The 17,362-nt window shown below is 55.4% G+C and overlaps 1 protein-coding gene across 5 annotated transcripts in view; it reads left to right on the forward strand.

Moving 5' to 3' along the window:
• Pacs2 (phosphofurin acidic cluster sorting protein 2) overlaps positions 1 to 17,362 on the forward strand; it is a 59,531-nt gene that overhangs the window by 39,375 nt on the left and 2,794 nt on the right. For 3 of the 5 annotated variants that reach the window (XM_013066080.3, XM_013066081.3, XM_021243313.2), the window contains exons 8-24: positions 182 to 241; positions 3,060 to 3,217; positions 5,541 to 5,631; positions 5,995 to 6,069; positions 6,514 to 6,656; positions 8,144 to 8,276; positions 8,496 to 8,600; positions 8,801 to 8,907; positions 9,328 to 9,482; positions 10,131 to 10,241; positions 10,562 to 10,670; positions 11,463 to 11,495; positions 14,384 to 14,426; positions 15,346 to 15,388; positions 15,675 to 15,810; positions 16,352 to 16,578; positions 16,873 to 16,986. In XM_013066080.3, coding sequence (XP_012921534.1) covers positions 182 to 241; positions 3,060 to 3,217; positions 5,541 to 5,631; positions 5,995 to 6,069; positions 6,514 to 6,656; positions 8,144 to 8,276; positions 8,496 to 8,600; positions 8,801 to 8,907; positions 9,328 to 9,482; positions 10,131 to 10,241; positions 10,562 to 10,670; positions 11,463 to 11,495; positions 14,384 to 14,426; positions 15,346 to 15,388; positions 15,675 to 15,810; positions 16,352 to 16,578; positions 16,873 to 16,986 — 1,843 coding nt within the window. The remainder of the gene's footprint in view (positions 1 to 181; positions 242 to 3,059; positions 3,218 to 5,540; positions 5,632 to 5,994; positions 6,070 to 6,513; positions 6,657 to 8,143; positions 8,277 to 8,495; positions 8,601 to 8,800; positions 8,908 to 9,327; positions 9,483 to 10,130; positions 10,242 to 10,561; positions 10,671 to 11,462; positions 11,496 to 14,383; positions 14,427 to 15,345; positions 15,389 to 15,674; positions 15,811 to 16,351; positions 16,579 to 16,872; positions 16,987 to 17,362) is intronic. The other 2 variants (XM_004836827.4, XM_004836826.4) reach the window with 1 other exon arrangement.

A 17,362-nucleotide genomic window follows, 5' to 3' on the forward strand; every position in this document is an offset into this window, starting at 1 on the left:
CTGGGCCTGAGCTGCCAGCCCCTCCCAGGCATCCCCAAGCTGGCCCCAGCTCAGATGCCGTGAACATGTGTGTTGTTAAGCCCGTGAGAACCACGTCTCACTAGCTATCTCACAGCATGTTTGAGCCACACTCACCTTGTGGCTCCCATGTCACTTCTGACGCTGACCCCTTGTCGTGCAGCAACAGAACTTCAAGCAGAAGGTGGTGGCCCTGCTGCGGAGGTTCAAAGTGTCAGACGAGGTGAGTGGAGTGTGTTGAGTTCGAGCGCTGGCCACCTCTTGCTCTGTCCTTGCTCTCTGGGCGTTGCCCGTCAAACCCACCAGTCTGGCAGTGGAGCCACCTCCCAGGGGACCTCGCGGGGCTCAGCTAAATTTCAAATTGCCCTGCACCTAGAGGAAGATGGGCACAGGGTTTGTGTGTCAGCTTTATAGCTAGAGTTTACTTTGGGGAGAGTTTTAGGTCTACAGAAGAATCATACAGGAAAAACAGAGCCCCCATGTGCCCCTCCTAAGTTAGATCCCGGTATCAAAAAAAAGAAACTGGAAGACATTGTGGAGAGAAATTAAAGAAGATACGAACAGGCCTTGGATGTAACTCAGTGGTGGAACACTCGCCTGGAAATGTGTTTGTACATAAATACATGCATGTGTGTACATGTACACCTCCAAGTTGATCTACAGATCCACACAGTCCCTATCCAATCTCCAGCTGCCTTTTTACAAAAACCCACTACGTGGTCCTAAAATTAATATTATGTTTACCCCAAAGTAGGACCTAACTGGAGCGACCTAACTGGAACCAGCTCTAGCTGGCCATTACCATGGTGATGAACAGTGTCATGCAGAAGATTGTACCTCACTATTCTCTTGCTTGGTGGCTACACCATAATGGTAGGGAAGAGAAGAATGGGCTGATTGGGGCTGGCATGTTTTTGGTTTTGTTTTGTTTTTTTTTGTACTGGGGATTGAACTCTGGAGCTTGCGCTTGCAAAGCAGGCGGCAGAACCACTGAGCTAAATCCCCGGCCCTGGCATTTTTTTTATTAGTTTTTATATTTTGGGAAACACGTATGTGAATGCAAGGGACTCATAGACAAAGTAGTCTTGAAAAAGAAAAAATTGGAAGATTCACACTTTCCAGTTGCAAAACTTAGTAGAAAGCCACAGTGATCAAAACTGCGGTGCTGGAACAAGGATAGATGTGGAGATAATGGAATGACACTCACCACCTAGAAGTGAATCTCTGTTCACATCAACTGACTTTTAGCAAGGATGTCAAGACCATTCCATGAGGAAAGAGCAGTTTTTTCAACAAATGCTGCTGGGAGAACTGGACTTCCATAGGCACAAGAATGAAGTTGACTCCTTTTTCACACCATATTCAAAAATTGCTGCCATGGGTCAAAGTCCCACATGGCTGAGCTACAACTATAGAATGCCTAGAAAACAGCAGGTAAACTTTAATGAGCCTGGACTAGGCAGCAGTTTCTTACATTCGACACCAAAAGCACAGGTGACAAGATAAAAATGCATAAATTGCAATTGGCAACATTTAAAACTTTTGTGCTTCAAACAGTATATCAAGAAAATGAAACGACAGCCCATAAGATATTTTTTACCAGTTATATACTCATAAAAGGGGGTGTCCGGAATATATAAGGAATGATGTAACTCAAAGAGACAACTCAGTTAAAAATGGATTGCCCATCTCTGAAGACCACATGGTCATGAGTTCTATAGAACTTGGGTCTACTGCTCCTGGCTCACCACAACACATGCTTACTGAGGAGCAAGTCAGGAAGCTGTGCCACAGCCATGGCTTTTAGGATCGTAGAGAAACATCCTTGGAACCAGTGGTGGATGTTGACCACATTAGAGTTTCCCTCAGTAGCCACAAGGCAAACCCCAGAAGAGGTGCATGCAGACGTGACCACAGGCACAGAGCATCCCCAAGGAAGCCTAGGTTAGGTGTCGGTGAACCTCTCAGAATCATGGCATCCCACAGCTTCCCAGCATATTCCTTTCTCAACACTGAGCTGGGAGGGGAGGTCAAAGACACTACTGCAGATACCTAAATCAACTGTTTTAATATGTTATCATTTGTTTAAAACAATGAACTAGCCAGGTGTGGTGGTAGCACATGCCTGTAATCTCAGCACTCAGGAGGCTGAGGTAGGAGGATTGTGAATTTGAGGCCAGCCTGGGTTACATAGCAAGACCCTTTCTCAAAAAACAAAAGGTGCTGGGGATGCAGTTCAGTGGCAGAGTGCCCTGAGTTCAGTCTCCAGTAATGAAAAAAAAAATAGTCCACTTAAAGAATGGGCCAAGACTAGAGAAAGCCAATGCAGCATGATCTTCAGTGGGATGGCTGTGATCCAAAGGAAACCTGTGTGTAGATGTGTGGCAGGCAGAGTTCACAGTGCGTATAGGGTGGGAGCGTGCCTCAGAGGGACACCAGTAGCTCCATGCCCACTGTCTCCTGATGGTACAAGGCTGGATCCCCCCAGCAGCTCACATACTGGTGCTGGTACCACCTTCTCTCACCCAGGGAGGAGCCATCAGCTGGTGGCTTCCAAACCAGAGTGGGGTCTTGTTCAGAAAGGAACTGGCTGAGCTAGAGAAATTAGACCCAGGAGGCTGCAGCTTGCATCCCTCCATTCTTTTACGACTAGGGAAGATCCAGATCAGTGCCCACCTGGGGAGGGGGAGGCAGGGACTACAGGCAAGGGATCTCTGGGGAGAGCAGCATTTTGCATCCTGGTGCTGGAAGGTTACAGCTGCCAGGCACTTTCAAGTCTATTCAGAGTCAGCACAGCCCACAGCAGGGGTTACGGGGAGGAGCTCACCACGTGAAGAGCCCACACACTGTGCCCAGTGCCCAGTTCCTAAATTAGGATAGGAAGTAAATAAAGCAAAATGTGCTGGCAGCTCAGGGTGCTTAGTGGTGCTGGGTAGCCCTGTCTTCTTCTTGTGCACCCTTCTTTGTGATCCTTGAGCAGCCTCCTGTGCAGGTACCATGAGCCTCCAGAGGGCCCCCTTGCACGTCTGGCATTGCTACAGGTCCTGGACTCGGAACAGGACCCTGCAGAGCACGTCCCTGAGGCAGAGGAGGACCTGGACCTTCTGTATGACACACTGGACATGGAGAACCCCAGTGACAGCGGTCCTGACATGGAGGATGATGACAGCGTCCTTAGCACCCCCAAGCCCAAGCTCAGGTGAGCACATCAGGCCCAGACGAGGCACCACTGCTGTATCTTAGCAGAGGGCCCTCTGTGCTGCCCAGGAATGCCCATGCTGTCCTCACCGCAGCAGACCCTGCCTGACCTAGGGCTCCGAGGTTTGCTGACTGCAGCTTGGGAGAAGGGGATCTGTTGGTCAGTCCCAGGCTGCTGTGGTAGACTGAGGCAAGCAGCTTTCCCTTCATGGGAGAACAGGTGGGAGGTAGCCAGTCGAGGGAGGGGGATTTCCAGAAGGCAGTGTGGTTCTCAGGACAGAAGTAGCCACGTGACAAGACCACGTGGACCTGACCTTGAGTCTGTTAGGCAAGACACAGGTGGAGCGTTGGGAGGCAGGTGTGGATGGGGTGGACTGGAACATTGTCTAGGAGGCAAGAGCTTGGGCATGGGAGCAGGTGGCGTATGGGCAAGCATGGAGCACTGTGGGGTTCCCCAGCATGGCACGCCATTACAGGAGGGTATCAGGGAGCCTTGGAGCTACAAAGGGACTTCTGCTGTGTCTGGCTGGGTGCCTTCCTCTGGCTAGGAATGCAGCTGGCTGAGCCTACCCTGGGCTGGAGGAGTGGATGTGGAAGGTCCACGGGTTTACTATGGACCTTTGGAAGCCCTGGTCTATGTGGTGGGGGAGGCACAAGCCCCGGGACAGAGCATAGGGCCTCTGTGTGAGGATGCTCTGCTGAGGATGGAGAGACCTCAGTAGGAGTCAGGAAGGGTTATGGACTTTTTGTTTTTAAACTTTTTAACTTGAACAATACCTAGTAGCACACACAAAAATGGTGGGCTTCAGGCTGGAGCTGCAGCTCAGTGATAGAGCACTTGCCTTGCATGTGTGAGGTCCCAGGTTTCATCCCCAGCACAGCAAAACTAAAAAAAGAACAAAAAAGAAAAGTAGGCTTCCTGCATCACCAGAGGCAAGGCCACAGTTGGTTCTGGCACCATTGCAGCTCCCTCTCACTCTGTGATCCCACTCCACATGATGGCCTGTTAGTTCCCCTGGCTGCCACCGTAATAACTGTGGCAACTTGAAATGGCCATTGCTGCCTGTCCTGGGGAATGGCATCCTGCTCTGAGCCTTCTCTGCCTGGTATCTCACTGGTCTTGGTTGAACTGCTGGCCACTATCCCTCACAGGTCTCAGGGGTACCCTCTAGGTCCAGTGAGGTCATGGTAGAATTCATTTCCAGGACGCTTCAGGATAAAAGCCCAGTTTCCCCGCTACTTGGCAGTTACCTGTCATCTTTGCCAGCTGGAAGCCACTCCTACATCTTGGCTTCTGCCCCTTCTCTGGTCAGTCCTCACATGTAGGGTCTGGCTCCTCCCACTTCAACTCCCTGCCCTCATCCTGAGTGAGTTCTGTGCTTGCAGTGGTTGTGGGATCACATTAGCAGGTCCTCCCCGGTTGCAATCTCTGTGATGCTGACTACATCAGCAGTCCCTGCCTGTGATTCTGGGATAAAATGTGGGCAACTCAGCATGGTGATCCTGGGTGGTCACACACACAGGAACACCCCACACCCCCAGGATTCTTAATAGCCTCATGATCCACGGGGCATACCAGCTGCTTGAAGTATTAGCTTAAAGTGTATTTTACATCTCTTGGGTCTGTCTTTTCCTTCCTCTTTTTTCATTTGCAGCATACTTTTATCTGCTGAGGATAAACATGTTTGGCCTTTTTGGTCTGGATTGGCATGGTCAGTCTGGACTGGTCTAGAATGATCTGGATTGGTCTAGGGGGTTCTGGTGGGTGTGGATTAGTCTAGAAAGGTCTGGTAGGTCTGGATTGATCCAGAAGGGTCTATTTGAATCTAGGTTGGTCTAGGTCAGCTTGGTCTGCCTGGTTGGCCTGAATTCTCCTGGATCTGCTGGTGGTGCCTTCCTTGTGCTATTGAGAATGTTCTGTTTCCTACTAGTTGGTTCCAATCCTGAGGTCTTGGGTGGGCGTCCTCCTGCAGGACTGTTGGGATGGAGCTGTCACTCGAGCTCCCTGTGTTGCTGACAGCCCTGCCCTGGGTCAAGGCTGCAAGCGACAGCGTTTTAGGACACATTTTCTGTGACTGATCTCATGGCAAACTGATGAGCCGAGCTGATATGGTGCCCAGTTGCATCTGAATTCCGTGCTCTCATGCCCAGCTCCTCCAGGGTACACTTGCACCCACACAGTTCTTCAAGACTCCAGTTCCTCTGGACACAGCTCTGCTCTGCCACTGGGCTCCCTGCCACTTCCCCCACCATATGTGTGGTGGGGGCTCACTTCCGTTGTGTGGTGTCATAGAGAGTAATGCCCACCCTTTCCCCCAAGCCAGGCCGTACTTTGAGGGCCTGTCACACTCCAGCTCACAGACAGAGATCGGGAGCATCCATAGTGCCCGAAGCCACAAGGAGCCTCCAAGCCCGGTGAGTGCAGTGACAAGTGTCCTCGGGTAGTGATGGAGAACCTTTCAGAGGTTTCAGTAATAATAGCCAGCTTCAGCACGTGTGCCTTGGGTTCACCACCCTTGTCCCAGGAGAATGGTGGAGGGGACTCTCCTGTCTGTGACTCTCAGGGATGTGGTGGACAAACATCAGTGGGTGTGCCCCTGGCTGGGTTCTGGTGTGTCCTGGGCTCAGGCTGGAGGGTAGGGGACCATCCTGGGGCAACCCTGATCCCATAGTTCAGGAGTTTCTCAGTCTTCTCAGTCTCCCCTGGGCTCCTCCTGCCTAAAGTGAAACAGCCTCAGAGCTTGCTCCAGCACAGCCTGACTCCCATCTCCACCCCAGGCAGACATGCCTGAGAAGACGCGGTGCCTGGGAGCCAAGCAGCCAAGTGACAGCATCTCGGACACGGTAGCCCTGGTAAGCAGCTGCTGGTGGCAACTGCCCTGTCACACATGCCAGGCGACTGATGTGCAGTGGGTACCACAAAGAGGTCTTGGTAATGACACCACCTAGAGCACATGTTATGCCAAGGCAGGTCACCCTTCACATGGCCAGGCAGTCAGGCACCCCTGGACTCATCCACAGGGTTGATCAGGGCTCTGGGGGATGATGATGACCCAGTGTTGCTGTCACGCATGGCTTGGGAGCAGTGGGTTTGCTCCTGTTGCCCTTGGGAGGGGTCTTCCCAGGGATAGTGCCCAGGCACAGGACAAACAAGTCTCCCTGCAGTGCTGGACCACTGTAACTGGAGGATGAGGCACCTGGGGCAGTGCATGGCCACATGTAGGGACGCAAGAGGGCTCAGTGAGTGAGCATTTCCTGGCCAGGCATGTGCACACAGCTCCCTTCTCTGCCCATCAGAGCATACCGGTCCCTCAGGAGCTGGCAGAGCCCCCCGAGAACAGTCCGGAGGCTGAGACCTCCGCTCTGGATGTGTTTACCGAGAAGCTGCCACCCAGTGGGAGGATCACCAAGACGGAGTCGCTCGTCATCTCATCCACAAGGTGCGTCCGCTGGGGCAGGGGCCATGTTAGGATGCCCACGCTGGACGCCCAGCTGGTCTGGCCAGCTACCTCCATCTGGTTTCTCTGTCAGCCTGCTCCCCTGCAGTCCAGTATGCCCAAGGGGAGCCACCTAGTCCCATGCTGCTGTCCCCAGGGTGCTGGAGTGGACAGGCAAGGGTGTAGGCCTCACAAGGAGGCTGACTGCAGTGACAGTTCCTCGCAAGGATCTGCTGGGTGGGGCTAGAGGCAGCAGCAGGCAGGAGGAGAGGGGCTGAGCCCTGATCAGCCTGTGGGCAGGATAGTCCCAAGGCCACATCTGTGTCTGCTGTGGGCCTGGAGGTCCAGGAGGTTGGGAGTGAGTCTGGGTCCCATGGGTGGAGTGTCCTGTGCTGACAGGGCCCTGTCTGTACCCCTTGGTCAGACCAAGGTCACAATCTCCAAGTGCCCAGACTAGGACATGCCAGGAGCCTGAGACCCTCTCCCTGGTCTTGTTCTCTGGAGGGGTGGCATCCCCTGCCTCTGCTGACCCTCCTTGGCATGGGTCCCCCCAGTCCAGCTCTCCACCTCAGCTCCTGGCCTCCCTCGGCGGCACCACTGTCTGGGATGTGCCCCACCCCGGAGGGTCATCAGAGCTACCATGGGTACCCCACCGCTCTCCCAGGTTCCAGCTTTTTTTTTTTTTTTTAGACAGTGTCTTCCTATGTAGCCCAGGCTGGCCTCAAACTTGTGGCAATCCTCCTGCCTCAGCTTCCTTAGTGCTAGGATTACAGGAGTGCACCACCATGTCTGGCTTCAGGCTCCGGCTTCTCTAGACGTATCCTCAGTGCCCCTGCCCTTGTCCTGCATAGGGATGCCCACCTGATCTTACAGCACATGCGTGAGGGGTCTTGGGGCAGCCATTTACCCTGACCAAGGTCCAGGCTACCTCTTTTACCATGGTCCCCACATCAGCCTTCTTGCTGCTCACCAGCCTCCTCCTCACCCTGTGCAGATCCATTCACAGAAGCCCATCTCCTGGCATCAGACCCAGGGCCCTAGACCTCCCTATAGGAGCTGTTCCCACTGACATTGTAAAAGGCCCTGGGTCAGAGGTACTACCCCCACCACTCAAGCTCATGTATACGGTCCAGTGATGTCTGGGCTTTCGAAGAGTAGAGTCTGAGCACTGGCATTTACCCATCAGGGGGCCACATGAGTCTGGGTGGCACCCAGCTGCATTCTTACTTCAAGGTCCCCTGTCAGGTCACAGATGAGGAAATGGAGCTGAGTACCCGGTCCCACTCAGATGCCCAGTCTTGGTCCTATGCCACTGCCCATGACCTTCACAGGGTTGGGGCTCTGTGTGGCTCAAGGCCTTCAACCTCTTTTATGGTGCAGCACAATATGAAGTTCACAAGAGCTTATGGTCTGCCCTGACCTGCATCGCCCCGCCAGGCTCCGCTGCCCCAGCTGCCCCACCACTCCCCAGCCTGCCCTGGTTCCCACAGGTCTGAGGCAAAGCCAGCTGGCCGCCGGGGCCGGAGCACATCCCTGAAGGAGCGGCAGCCAGCACGGCCACAGAATGAGCGGGCCAACAGCCTGGACAATGAGCGGTGCCCAGACACAAGGAGCCAGCTGCAGGTGCAGTAGTGCAAGGGCCCTAGAGCACATCTGTGGAAAGTGCCCACTGTAGGTGGGATGGGGTCATCATGCAGGGCAGTCTGAGTGCATGGTGGGCAGCTGTCTGCCTGCTCCCTGGCCTCCATGGCTGGCGGCTGCAGCAGGCACAGAGGTACCAGGCTAGGGGAAAAGGATCAGGCATTTGCAGTCTCCTGGTGTGGATGGCCTTGGTGTTTACAGATCCCCAGGAAGACCGTGTATGACCAGCTGAACCATATCCTCATCTCCGATGACCAGCTCCCTGAGAATATCATTCTTGTCAATACCTCTGACTGGCAGGGGCAGGTAGGAGCATCCTCTGGAGTTGGGGTCACGTGGCACAGCCGAGCAAGGGCCCTGCCAAGCACCACCACCATCCCTGCCTGGCTGCAGTGCTGGAGCAGGGATGGTGGCAGCCAGGTTTCCCTGGACCCTGTGGGGCCCAAGGTGGAGTGGACAGGGCCGCCAGGCGCTGTGCTGAAGCTATGTCTCCCCATCCCGCCTAGTTCCTTTCTGATGTCCTACAAAGGCACACACTCCCTGTGGTGTGCACATGCTCTGCTGCTGATGTCCAGGCAGCCTTCAGCACCATCGTCTCACGGATACAGAGATAGTGAGTCTGTGGCTACTTCCCTGGGGTCCCCCTGGGGCTAGCGTGCCCAGCACTTGGGTACCGAAGTGCTGGGCACCCCAGGCCTACCTACTTCCTAGACAGGGAATGTTCCCTCCTGGGGGCTGCAATGGCTCCCCACACCCTGCCCTTGCTTCAGTTCCAGGTGGGTGTCCTGGAGAGGCAGCTTCTAGTGTTCACTGTCCCCTGGCCTCGGGCACATTCAGGCAGACGCCATCTCAGCTTAGGGGTCCAGGGGTAGAGGGTCCAGGGTTTGGTGGCTTCCAGGGGTTGTCACTGCAAGAGCAGCTGTGGCTGGGGATCCAGGCTTCCCTGGGGCTTAGCAGGGTGGTCCTTGGGCAGGAGACAGCTTCCCTGAGGCATCTGTCCCCTCTCTGCCCCACCCGCCCCCCGGGGTTGCAGCTGCAACTGCAATTCCCAGCCCCCGACCCCAGTGAAGATTGCAGTGGCCGGAGCACAGCATTACCTCAGCGCCATCCTGAGGCTCTTCGTGGAGCAGCTGTCCCACAAGACGCCTGACTGGCTCGGCTATATGCGCTTTCTCATCATCCCGCTGGGTGAGGGCCATCACCTGACCACTGAGCACATGGCTCAAATGGCTCAGCTGCTGTGGTTGGGGTCGAGGCACCAATGTGATGTGTCTCTGTTATTTTTTTTTTTTCCTGGTACCGGGGATTTAACTCAGGACCTTACGTTTTCCAGGCAGATGTGGTGCCAGAGCTACATTCCTGCCCCTGTTTTAAATACTTTTGTGTGATACAGTATATTCTTTATGCATTTTATTTAAATGAAAAGTGACATGATTGTCCTAAAAGTTGTTTGGGTAAGAGGACAAAGCCATTGCCCCTGCAGTACCTGTGCTGAGCTTCTGACCCCTTGATCAGTCTCTGAGATTTGGGATGCCAGATTTGGTCTCCATCATCAGAAATGCAAAGGACAGTTCAGCAGTTAACCCTTTGAGTTACTGGGCCTGTGGTAGTTGAGGTTCCTCTGGTCTGTGCAGTGCCCCTTGCTGCAAAGCAGACATGGCCAGTCTGTCGACAAGTGTGAGATACCAGCATCCTGGGGCCTCTTGGTGGAGCTGCAGGAGGTGGGATTCATCACAGCTCCTCCAACAGACATGACAATGCAGCACAGAGGGTCCAGGAACATGCGGTTACGGGGTGGCAGCCCAGCTGTGCAGTGATGGCTCCCCTGGCATGCAGGTTCCCACCCCGTGGCCAGGTACCTGGGCTCCGTGGACTACCGCTACCACAACTTCTTCCAGGACCTGGCCTGGAGAGACCTGTTCAACAAGCTGGAGGCCCAGAGTATAGGTGAGGCCAGGTGCCATGCCAGGTTGGAGAGGGAATACCCCTGGTATCTACAGCCCCCTGCACTGCAAAAAAGGCCCCTTGTTGCTGAGACCCTTCCCAAGAGAGCTCCCCAAGTGCCTGGCCCTTCTCAGGCTTAGACAGCAGGCATGGCTGAGCCCCAGGCTTGCTGGGAAGGCCCCAGGCCCCAGGGAAAAGGTCTGCTGCTTTGGGGAGGAGGCTTTGCAACCCTCATCTTGGGACCATGGGTGACACTCTGCCCTCCCTGCATCTGAATTCCACCTGGCCGCCCCATGCCAACTCAGCATCACCTCCTCTTGCAGTGCAGGACACACCGGACATCGTTTCACGCATCACCCAGTACATCGCAGGGGCCAACTGTGCCCACCAGCTTCCCATTGCTGAGGCCATGCTGACCTACAAGCAGAAGAGGTAATGTGGTGGGCCCAGGCCTGGGGGGAGCCTGACGGAGGAGATGCCCCACCCCACATCACAGGCTGCCGCCAGCCACTGTCTCTCCTTGTGGTCTCCTGCCCACACTGGCCCAGTGGGCCAGGCTGGACAGCCGGAGCCTCTGCTAACCCCAAATCAGACCGGGATTGTGGGCTGGTTTTTAAGCACCTCTGTCTTTGTGTATGCTGGAGTTTCTCCAATACAGTGCTCCAAGCCTGGGCTTCATGGATCCTGGCCTTACTGCTTGGTGTACTCTTGCCCAGAGCAGAAGCCTGGGGTGGGTAGAGGTCCTGCTGGGCTTCCCCCCACCCCACCTGAGGTGCTGGGCATTTTATAGTTTTAGGCCCCTTGTTGGCCAGGCCTCTGGACAAGCTGCCCCTCTTGCAGACAAGGAAAGCAGAGGACTAGTCTTTGGTGGGTCTCATCCAGGGAGGTGCAGACCCTACAGTCCATAAGGTCAGACAGCAGAATGCTGCTGATTTCTAAGCAACATTCAATGCTTGCCCTAGACTAAAAGAGTTAATGGTCTTATGAGGCACAGTGTGGTCCATGGGGATGGCCAATCCTGTCCTGGCCAGAGCCTGTGCTCCCCAACTGCTGGTGGAGGGGACAGTGATGTCCTTGCATGGGACTGCCTTTGAGGCTGGCCTTTGGCTCACTCAGCTGTGAGGCAGGTGGAGAGTTGCCCAGAGAATTGCCTGGGCTGCGGAGCTCCCACCACTGTGAGGTCCCTTAACATATCTGTTTTCTCTTTGGTGGCTTTCTGCAAAGGAAAAGGCACTTTCACTTTGACTTTACCCTAAGGTACAGCTATCTGGCCTGTACCCCTCTGTCTGCCCCAGGCTGGTCTTTAAGGCTTGTTTAGCAGTCACTGCCCAGATCCCTCTCCTCTGATACCCAGGGTGGTGGGAAGAACCCTCAGGCAGGGTCCCTGTGAACTGAGAAGTGGGTGAGATGCTCTCCTCTGCCAGCCTTGTGTGAGACAAGAGGTACAAGTGGCCCTGCTGTCCCTGGGGCCTGTGTGGCCTGGGCAAGGCCTGCTGGGGGAGGTCCAGACCTTTGTGATTCTGAGGCCAGGATAGCATTGCTCCAGCTAAACCAGAGGCAGGCACCAGGACCATGCTAACCTCTGGCCATTGCTGCTGAGATCAGAGCCACTTCATGTTAGGCTTGTCCCAAGCACTTCACATTGGTGGATTTGGCCACCTGCACACAGCTCCAAGAGGGAGGCATCAGTGCTGGTCTCCACTGTTCAGGGACATCATTGGGGGAGGTCACAGAGCTGGTACAAGGCGGCCCGCCTCAAGCCACTGTCTTTTCAGCTGAGTCTGGCTCCAGAGTCGGCAGAAGTCAGAGGGAAGTTTTGGTATCTTCTGTAGTTTGCCTGGGGAGGCAGCCACATCCCAGAAATCCCCACATGAGGTAAAGCACTTTTACCCCCAAGGTTGGCTGCACCCTCTGGAAACTTGGATGTTTCAGGCTGCATAATCCCAGGTACCCCTAGTGCTTTCCTGGGCCAGGTGGGTCCCACACTGTGTCTTCTGCCCCTGCTTCAGGTCATCTGTTCTCCTGGGGAAGCTGCCCTCACCCTGGCACAGGGAGTGTGAGGGTCCAAACATGCCATCTTCCAGCCATGGGCGGACTCTGAGCACCCAAACTGTCCTGCTAAACAAGCCTCACAAGTCAGAAAAAGACCAGCCATCACATGCCCCCACCCCATGTCCTGGCCCCCTGGCTGTGCAGCCAGTGGTCCCTGGAATCTGCAGCATGTCCTGCCTCCCAGTGGCTGCAGCTTCTGTCAGGGTTGGCTTGCAGACAGCAGAATGAGGCTTGAGGAGACCTTGCATTCCCACCCTACCCTTCCCACCCCACTGCCTCACAGAGGTGACACCGGCACGCGGTGGGGATGGGTGCCCGAGAGGCCCAGCATTCTGGGGAGGGAGCAGAACCCTGCCTGATGTTGCCCAGCCCTGTTGAGGTCCTCTTGCCTGTGCTATCCCTGCACACACCGTGCCCGCTGGGCAAGAGCAGGGCTCATCCTGTGAGGGTGGCTGGGTTGAGGTCAGACTAGGTAGCCAAGGGCCACCTGCCTTTGGTGTGGGGTGAGAGGGCCTCTTGGGCCCTCGGCCATCACCCTCTGTACTGTAGCCAGTCTTAGGAGCCCAACCAGAAGCCCATGTGCTACAGTTTGGGAGCCCCTCCACATCTGGGGTTGGGTCCTTGTGGCGATCCGGTGTCACCCCTGTCATGCCTATGCTGGTGTCTGCATGCTCCAGGACGCAGCTTGGCTTTGAGTTCCAGCCGCTTCCTCATGTCGTGCCGTCTCCCGTGTCTCGGCCACATGTGGCCCTGGTCAGCCATGCTGTGCCCCTCGTAACTCAGAGCAGAGCATGGACAAGAGGCTGTCCTGCCACCATTGTGGGGTCCCTGCAGAGGGCAGATGGCTCTGGGAGTTGGAGTTCCCCACATGCTGGGGACCAGTACCACCTGCCTGCCACTTTGATCTTGTGGACCCAAAATGACTCAAGTGTCACTGAGATTTCCAATCTCCTACCCAAGGGGACAGGAGATAACCCATGTGGATGGCCACCCCATGAGACACCCTTTGTGCCTAGGGCCATGGTTGTAGCAGGCTGGGCCCAGCTTTCAGATCATTTGTTGTTTGAGATGTACAGACCAGGTGGTTCTCTTGATTTTGCTTTCCCTAGAGAGGGCATGAACACTGAGAATTTGGTTGTCACCTTCAGTGGTACGGACAGAATCTGTAGATGTAGAGTCTCAGGATTCTGCCAGGTCTTGGGAGCAGAGATGGAAGACAGACAGAGCCCCCCCTGCAAAGACCTGCCACAGCTGGTAGCAGCTGGGCCTGCATTCTGGCCAGGCCCACACCAGTGCTGCTGGCCCAACTTGTGGGCACCCCATGCGTCTGAATCCTCTGCCCGCAGCAGCCTCTGAGGAGATGGAGATGGAGTTGGTGCTTGGGGCAGGTGGCTAGCTGTCCATGGGCCTTGCCAGGCCTGCTCCCTGCAGAGGCTGCTCTCTTAGAAGGCCATATGCTGGATGGTACCCACCACAGGTACCCCTGGCCTGAGCAGTTGGAAATTCCCAGACCATCAAGAGGAAACTTCCAGGGCTGGGGATTTAGCTCAGTGGTTCCGCCGCCTGCCTCGCAAGCACAAGGACCTGAGTTCGATCCCCGGTGCCAAAAAAAAAAAAAAACAAAGAGGAAACTTCCACACCCTGACTTTGGGGCAGCGCCCCCGCCCCCCCCACCGTTGGTGGAGAAGGCTCAGACTACTCTCCAGAAGGTCTGAGGTCTGTGGGGCATGTGTGGCTCCAGGTCCAGCAGGGAACCAGCTTGGTGGGTGGCATGAGCAGACAGGCCTGGGCTGAGCTGGCTGGTACCTGTGTGGTAGGTGCCTGGATGGAAGAGTGGAGCTCTGTCAGCCCTGTGCTGTGTCCCTTGCTCCCCAACTGTGGGCTCACCCTGGTTGCCCAGCTGTAGAGACCCCTCTCCCTTTCTGCATGTGGCTTGTCAGGGTATCCAGGTGTCAAGCTGGGATGAGGCCAGGGTGAGCCAGGGCTGGGGCTAAGGGATGGGTCCCTGTCCTGGGGCTGCTGCCAAAGTACAGGGCCAGGAGAAAGATGGCATCAGTGCCAGGGGAGCATGACTGGGTTTTCCTTACTCTTAGCCCTGATGAAGAGTCCTCCCAGAGGTTCATTCCTTTTGTTGGGGTAAGTACCACTACTGTCCCTGCCAGATGCTGGGGCCAGGATCCCTTTCCTAAGAGCGCTTTTGCATTGGCCCACATATTCCACAGCCCCTTCTCCATGTGAGCCCAGGACTGCCTCAGATTCTCCCTGCTAGGCCCACTGCTTTCTTCCCATATTTGAGGGGGTGAGACCCATCTAGGAAGGGCCTACGTCCATTTTTCCACGCTGTCGTGAGCACTGGCATAGGGCCAGATGGTGCTGGTGCAGCATTGCAGCTCAGGAGAAGAACTAGAGAGATGGAGGGCACAGCCAGTTTTCTCTAACTGGGCTGAGGCTATGGATCCTCCCTCTGCAGGTGACTAAGGGCACCCTGTTTCCTCCTGCCCCATCTGCATAGCCTGCGCCCTACCATCATACATCCTACAGCTGCAGGTCCACTGGGAGACCTTACAGTAGTGAGGCCAATGGCCTCTAGGCAGGTGAGGGATATGAGTGGCAGGTGACCCATGGGAATGACAAAATTCACATAGAGCAGCCTTTCCCTGAGGCCTTTGTGTGGTGACAGGTGTGCCCTGTGCTCTTGGGCACTTGACCCATCACCATGTGGCTAAGATCCTGAATTGTCACATTTCACTCAGAAGTGACACAGCCTCAAAGTGGGTGGCCACCACTCTGGATAGTACAGATTTAGCGCAATTTCACTCAGCCCTGTCACACAGGCTTCTGGGGCAACTTCTGTAGCTGGGCGGTAGGGATCCTCACACCAGCCTCCTGGTCTTGGCAGCCAGTCACACGGGCTTCTCCTGTGTCCTGAGCACGTTGTATGGCAGCAGTAGGGATGTGAACCTGCATGGCTGAGCTCAAAGACAGGGACTGGGCAGGGCAGAGGCGGGGGGTGGCTGACATACTATGGCCTCCAGCAGTGTCTGTTGCTTTCCAGGTTGTGAAGGTTGGGATCGTGGAACCTTCATCTGCCACATCAGGTAACTTCCTTCCTGAGGCCCACGTAAGTGGTCCTTGGGACAGGTAGTCCTGAAGCTTAGTGGTATCTTGAGCTTAAGGGGGCCAGGTCCAGTCTTGCCACTTGTGCTCAGAGTTGGGCCATGCAGAACTCCTGAACAAGGAAGAGAACCTTCTGCCATCTCTGGCCTACCTTTCTCTGCCTGTCCCTCTTCCCTGCCCTACTAGCAGAGCAGCTGACGGCCATCTCAGATCCTGGTCCCCAGGCCTGGCCACAGCCTCACTGATGGCCTATGACTCCTCCCAAAGGTGACTCAGATGATGCAACCCCCTCGGGCCCCAGTGTGCTCTCCTCCACCCCACCATCCACGTCGCCCGCAGCCAAGGAGGCCTCACCCACCCCACCGTCCTCCCCATCGGTGAGCGGAGGCCTATCCTCCCCCAGGTAAATGGCACATCATCACTCTGTTTGTTCTGAGGTGACACCCACCCCCATGTATCCAGCCCATCAGAGCCCTGTGGCCAAGGTCCTGGCTTGCCACTTGCAACCAGAACATGGGGTCGGCCCAGCTTTTTCACTGTGTGCCATGGGACAGAAGTCACTACATTGCGAATGCGTGTGGGCTATTCAGAGCCTGCCCACAGCTCTGCTCATGAGAGTTCTTTCGAAAGGGCCTGAAGGATGTGGGCAGCTATAAGCTCAGACATCCTCCTGGGGGCAGCTGCCAGACCACCTGGATCTCGATCACTGCTCACCCAGACAGAGCCAGGCTTCACTGGGGGTTTGGGCCCCCCCATTGTACACAGGCCTTGAGGCACAGACAGGCATCCCACCCAGCCTGCATGCAGATGGCCCTACGGAGCGTTCTGTAGTCCATGGCCAGCAAGTTGGAACAGGTGCCAGCCACACTTTTGCCTGTGACAGCAGTGCTGCTATCTCCAGAATGGCATCTGTGAGTGTGAGCACCTCCCTCTGCTTTTCACAGCCAGGGTGTCGGCGCCGAACTCATGGGGCTACAGGTGGACTACTGGACAGCAGCACCTCCTGCAGACAGGAAGAGGGATGCCGAGAAGAAAGACCTGCTCACCACCAAAAACACGCTCAAGTGCACTTTCCGGTCCCTCCAGGTCAGCAGGCTGCCCAGCAGTGGCGAGGCCACAGCCACGCCTACCATGTCCATGACCGTGGTCACCAAGGAGAAGAACAAGAAGGGTGAGGTGGGGGGTGGGCTGAGCAGGGCTGGACAGTGGGAGAGGGTGGCCCTTGGTGACTGTTGGGGACAGGGAGACGTCACCCACCAGCACACCCATGTGTAGTTCTCAGTAAACTCGAGGGGCCCAGGGCTGACCTCAAGTGGGGACTGGCAAAACATGCTGGACAACGTAGGCCCCTTGGGCCCGGGCACACGGAGGGTCTGAGCAGCCCTCCTGTCCTACTTGCCTTGAGGAGCTCTGGCCAGCCAGGCCTGAGGGAGCAGTGGACACAGCAGGGCCCTTTTCTTCCCAGTGATGTTTTTGCCCAAGAAAACAAAAGACAAAGATGTGGAATCCAAGAGCCAGTGCATCGAGGGCATCAGCCGCCTGATCTGCACAGCCAAGCACCAGCAGAACATGCTGCGGGGTGAGCATGGCAGCTGGGCAGCTAGGGGTCTGGTTTGTGACCCGTGGTCTCATTTGGTTCCATCTATAAAACATAAAAGCAGAGCGGAGGGGTGGCTCTTGGGGTGACTTTTTAAATCCAGCACAAAAACTGCTTATTTTGTGGTGAAACACATTACACAGTTCACCCTCAGAACACATTCCGATGAAGCATGCACTTGAGTGCATCAAAAGCTTTTGGAATTCAAGTAATTTTTCAATCCTTTCTGTATTTTTCAAAAATTGATTTGTGCATTTCAAAGTGTTTGACAGAGGGTCTTCCCAAAGAACTGATCTAGAGCATGGAGCTCTCTGGGTTCTCCTTTCTGTGAGCTGTGTCTGGTGGCCTCCAGGTGGGA

Source organism: Heterocephalus glaber, unplaced genomic scaffold, assembly GCF_053883595.1.
Source record: "Heterocephalus glaber isolate CG9 unplaced genomic scaffold, H.glaber_assembly_v1.0 deba00001608, whole genome shotgun sequence".
NCBI lineage: Eukaryota > Metazoa > Chordata > Mammalia > Rodentia > Bathyergidae > Heterocephalus > Heterocephalus glaber.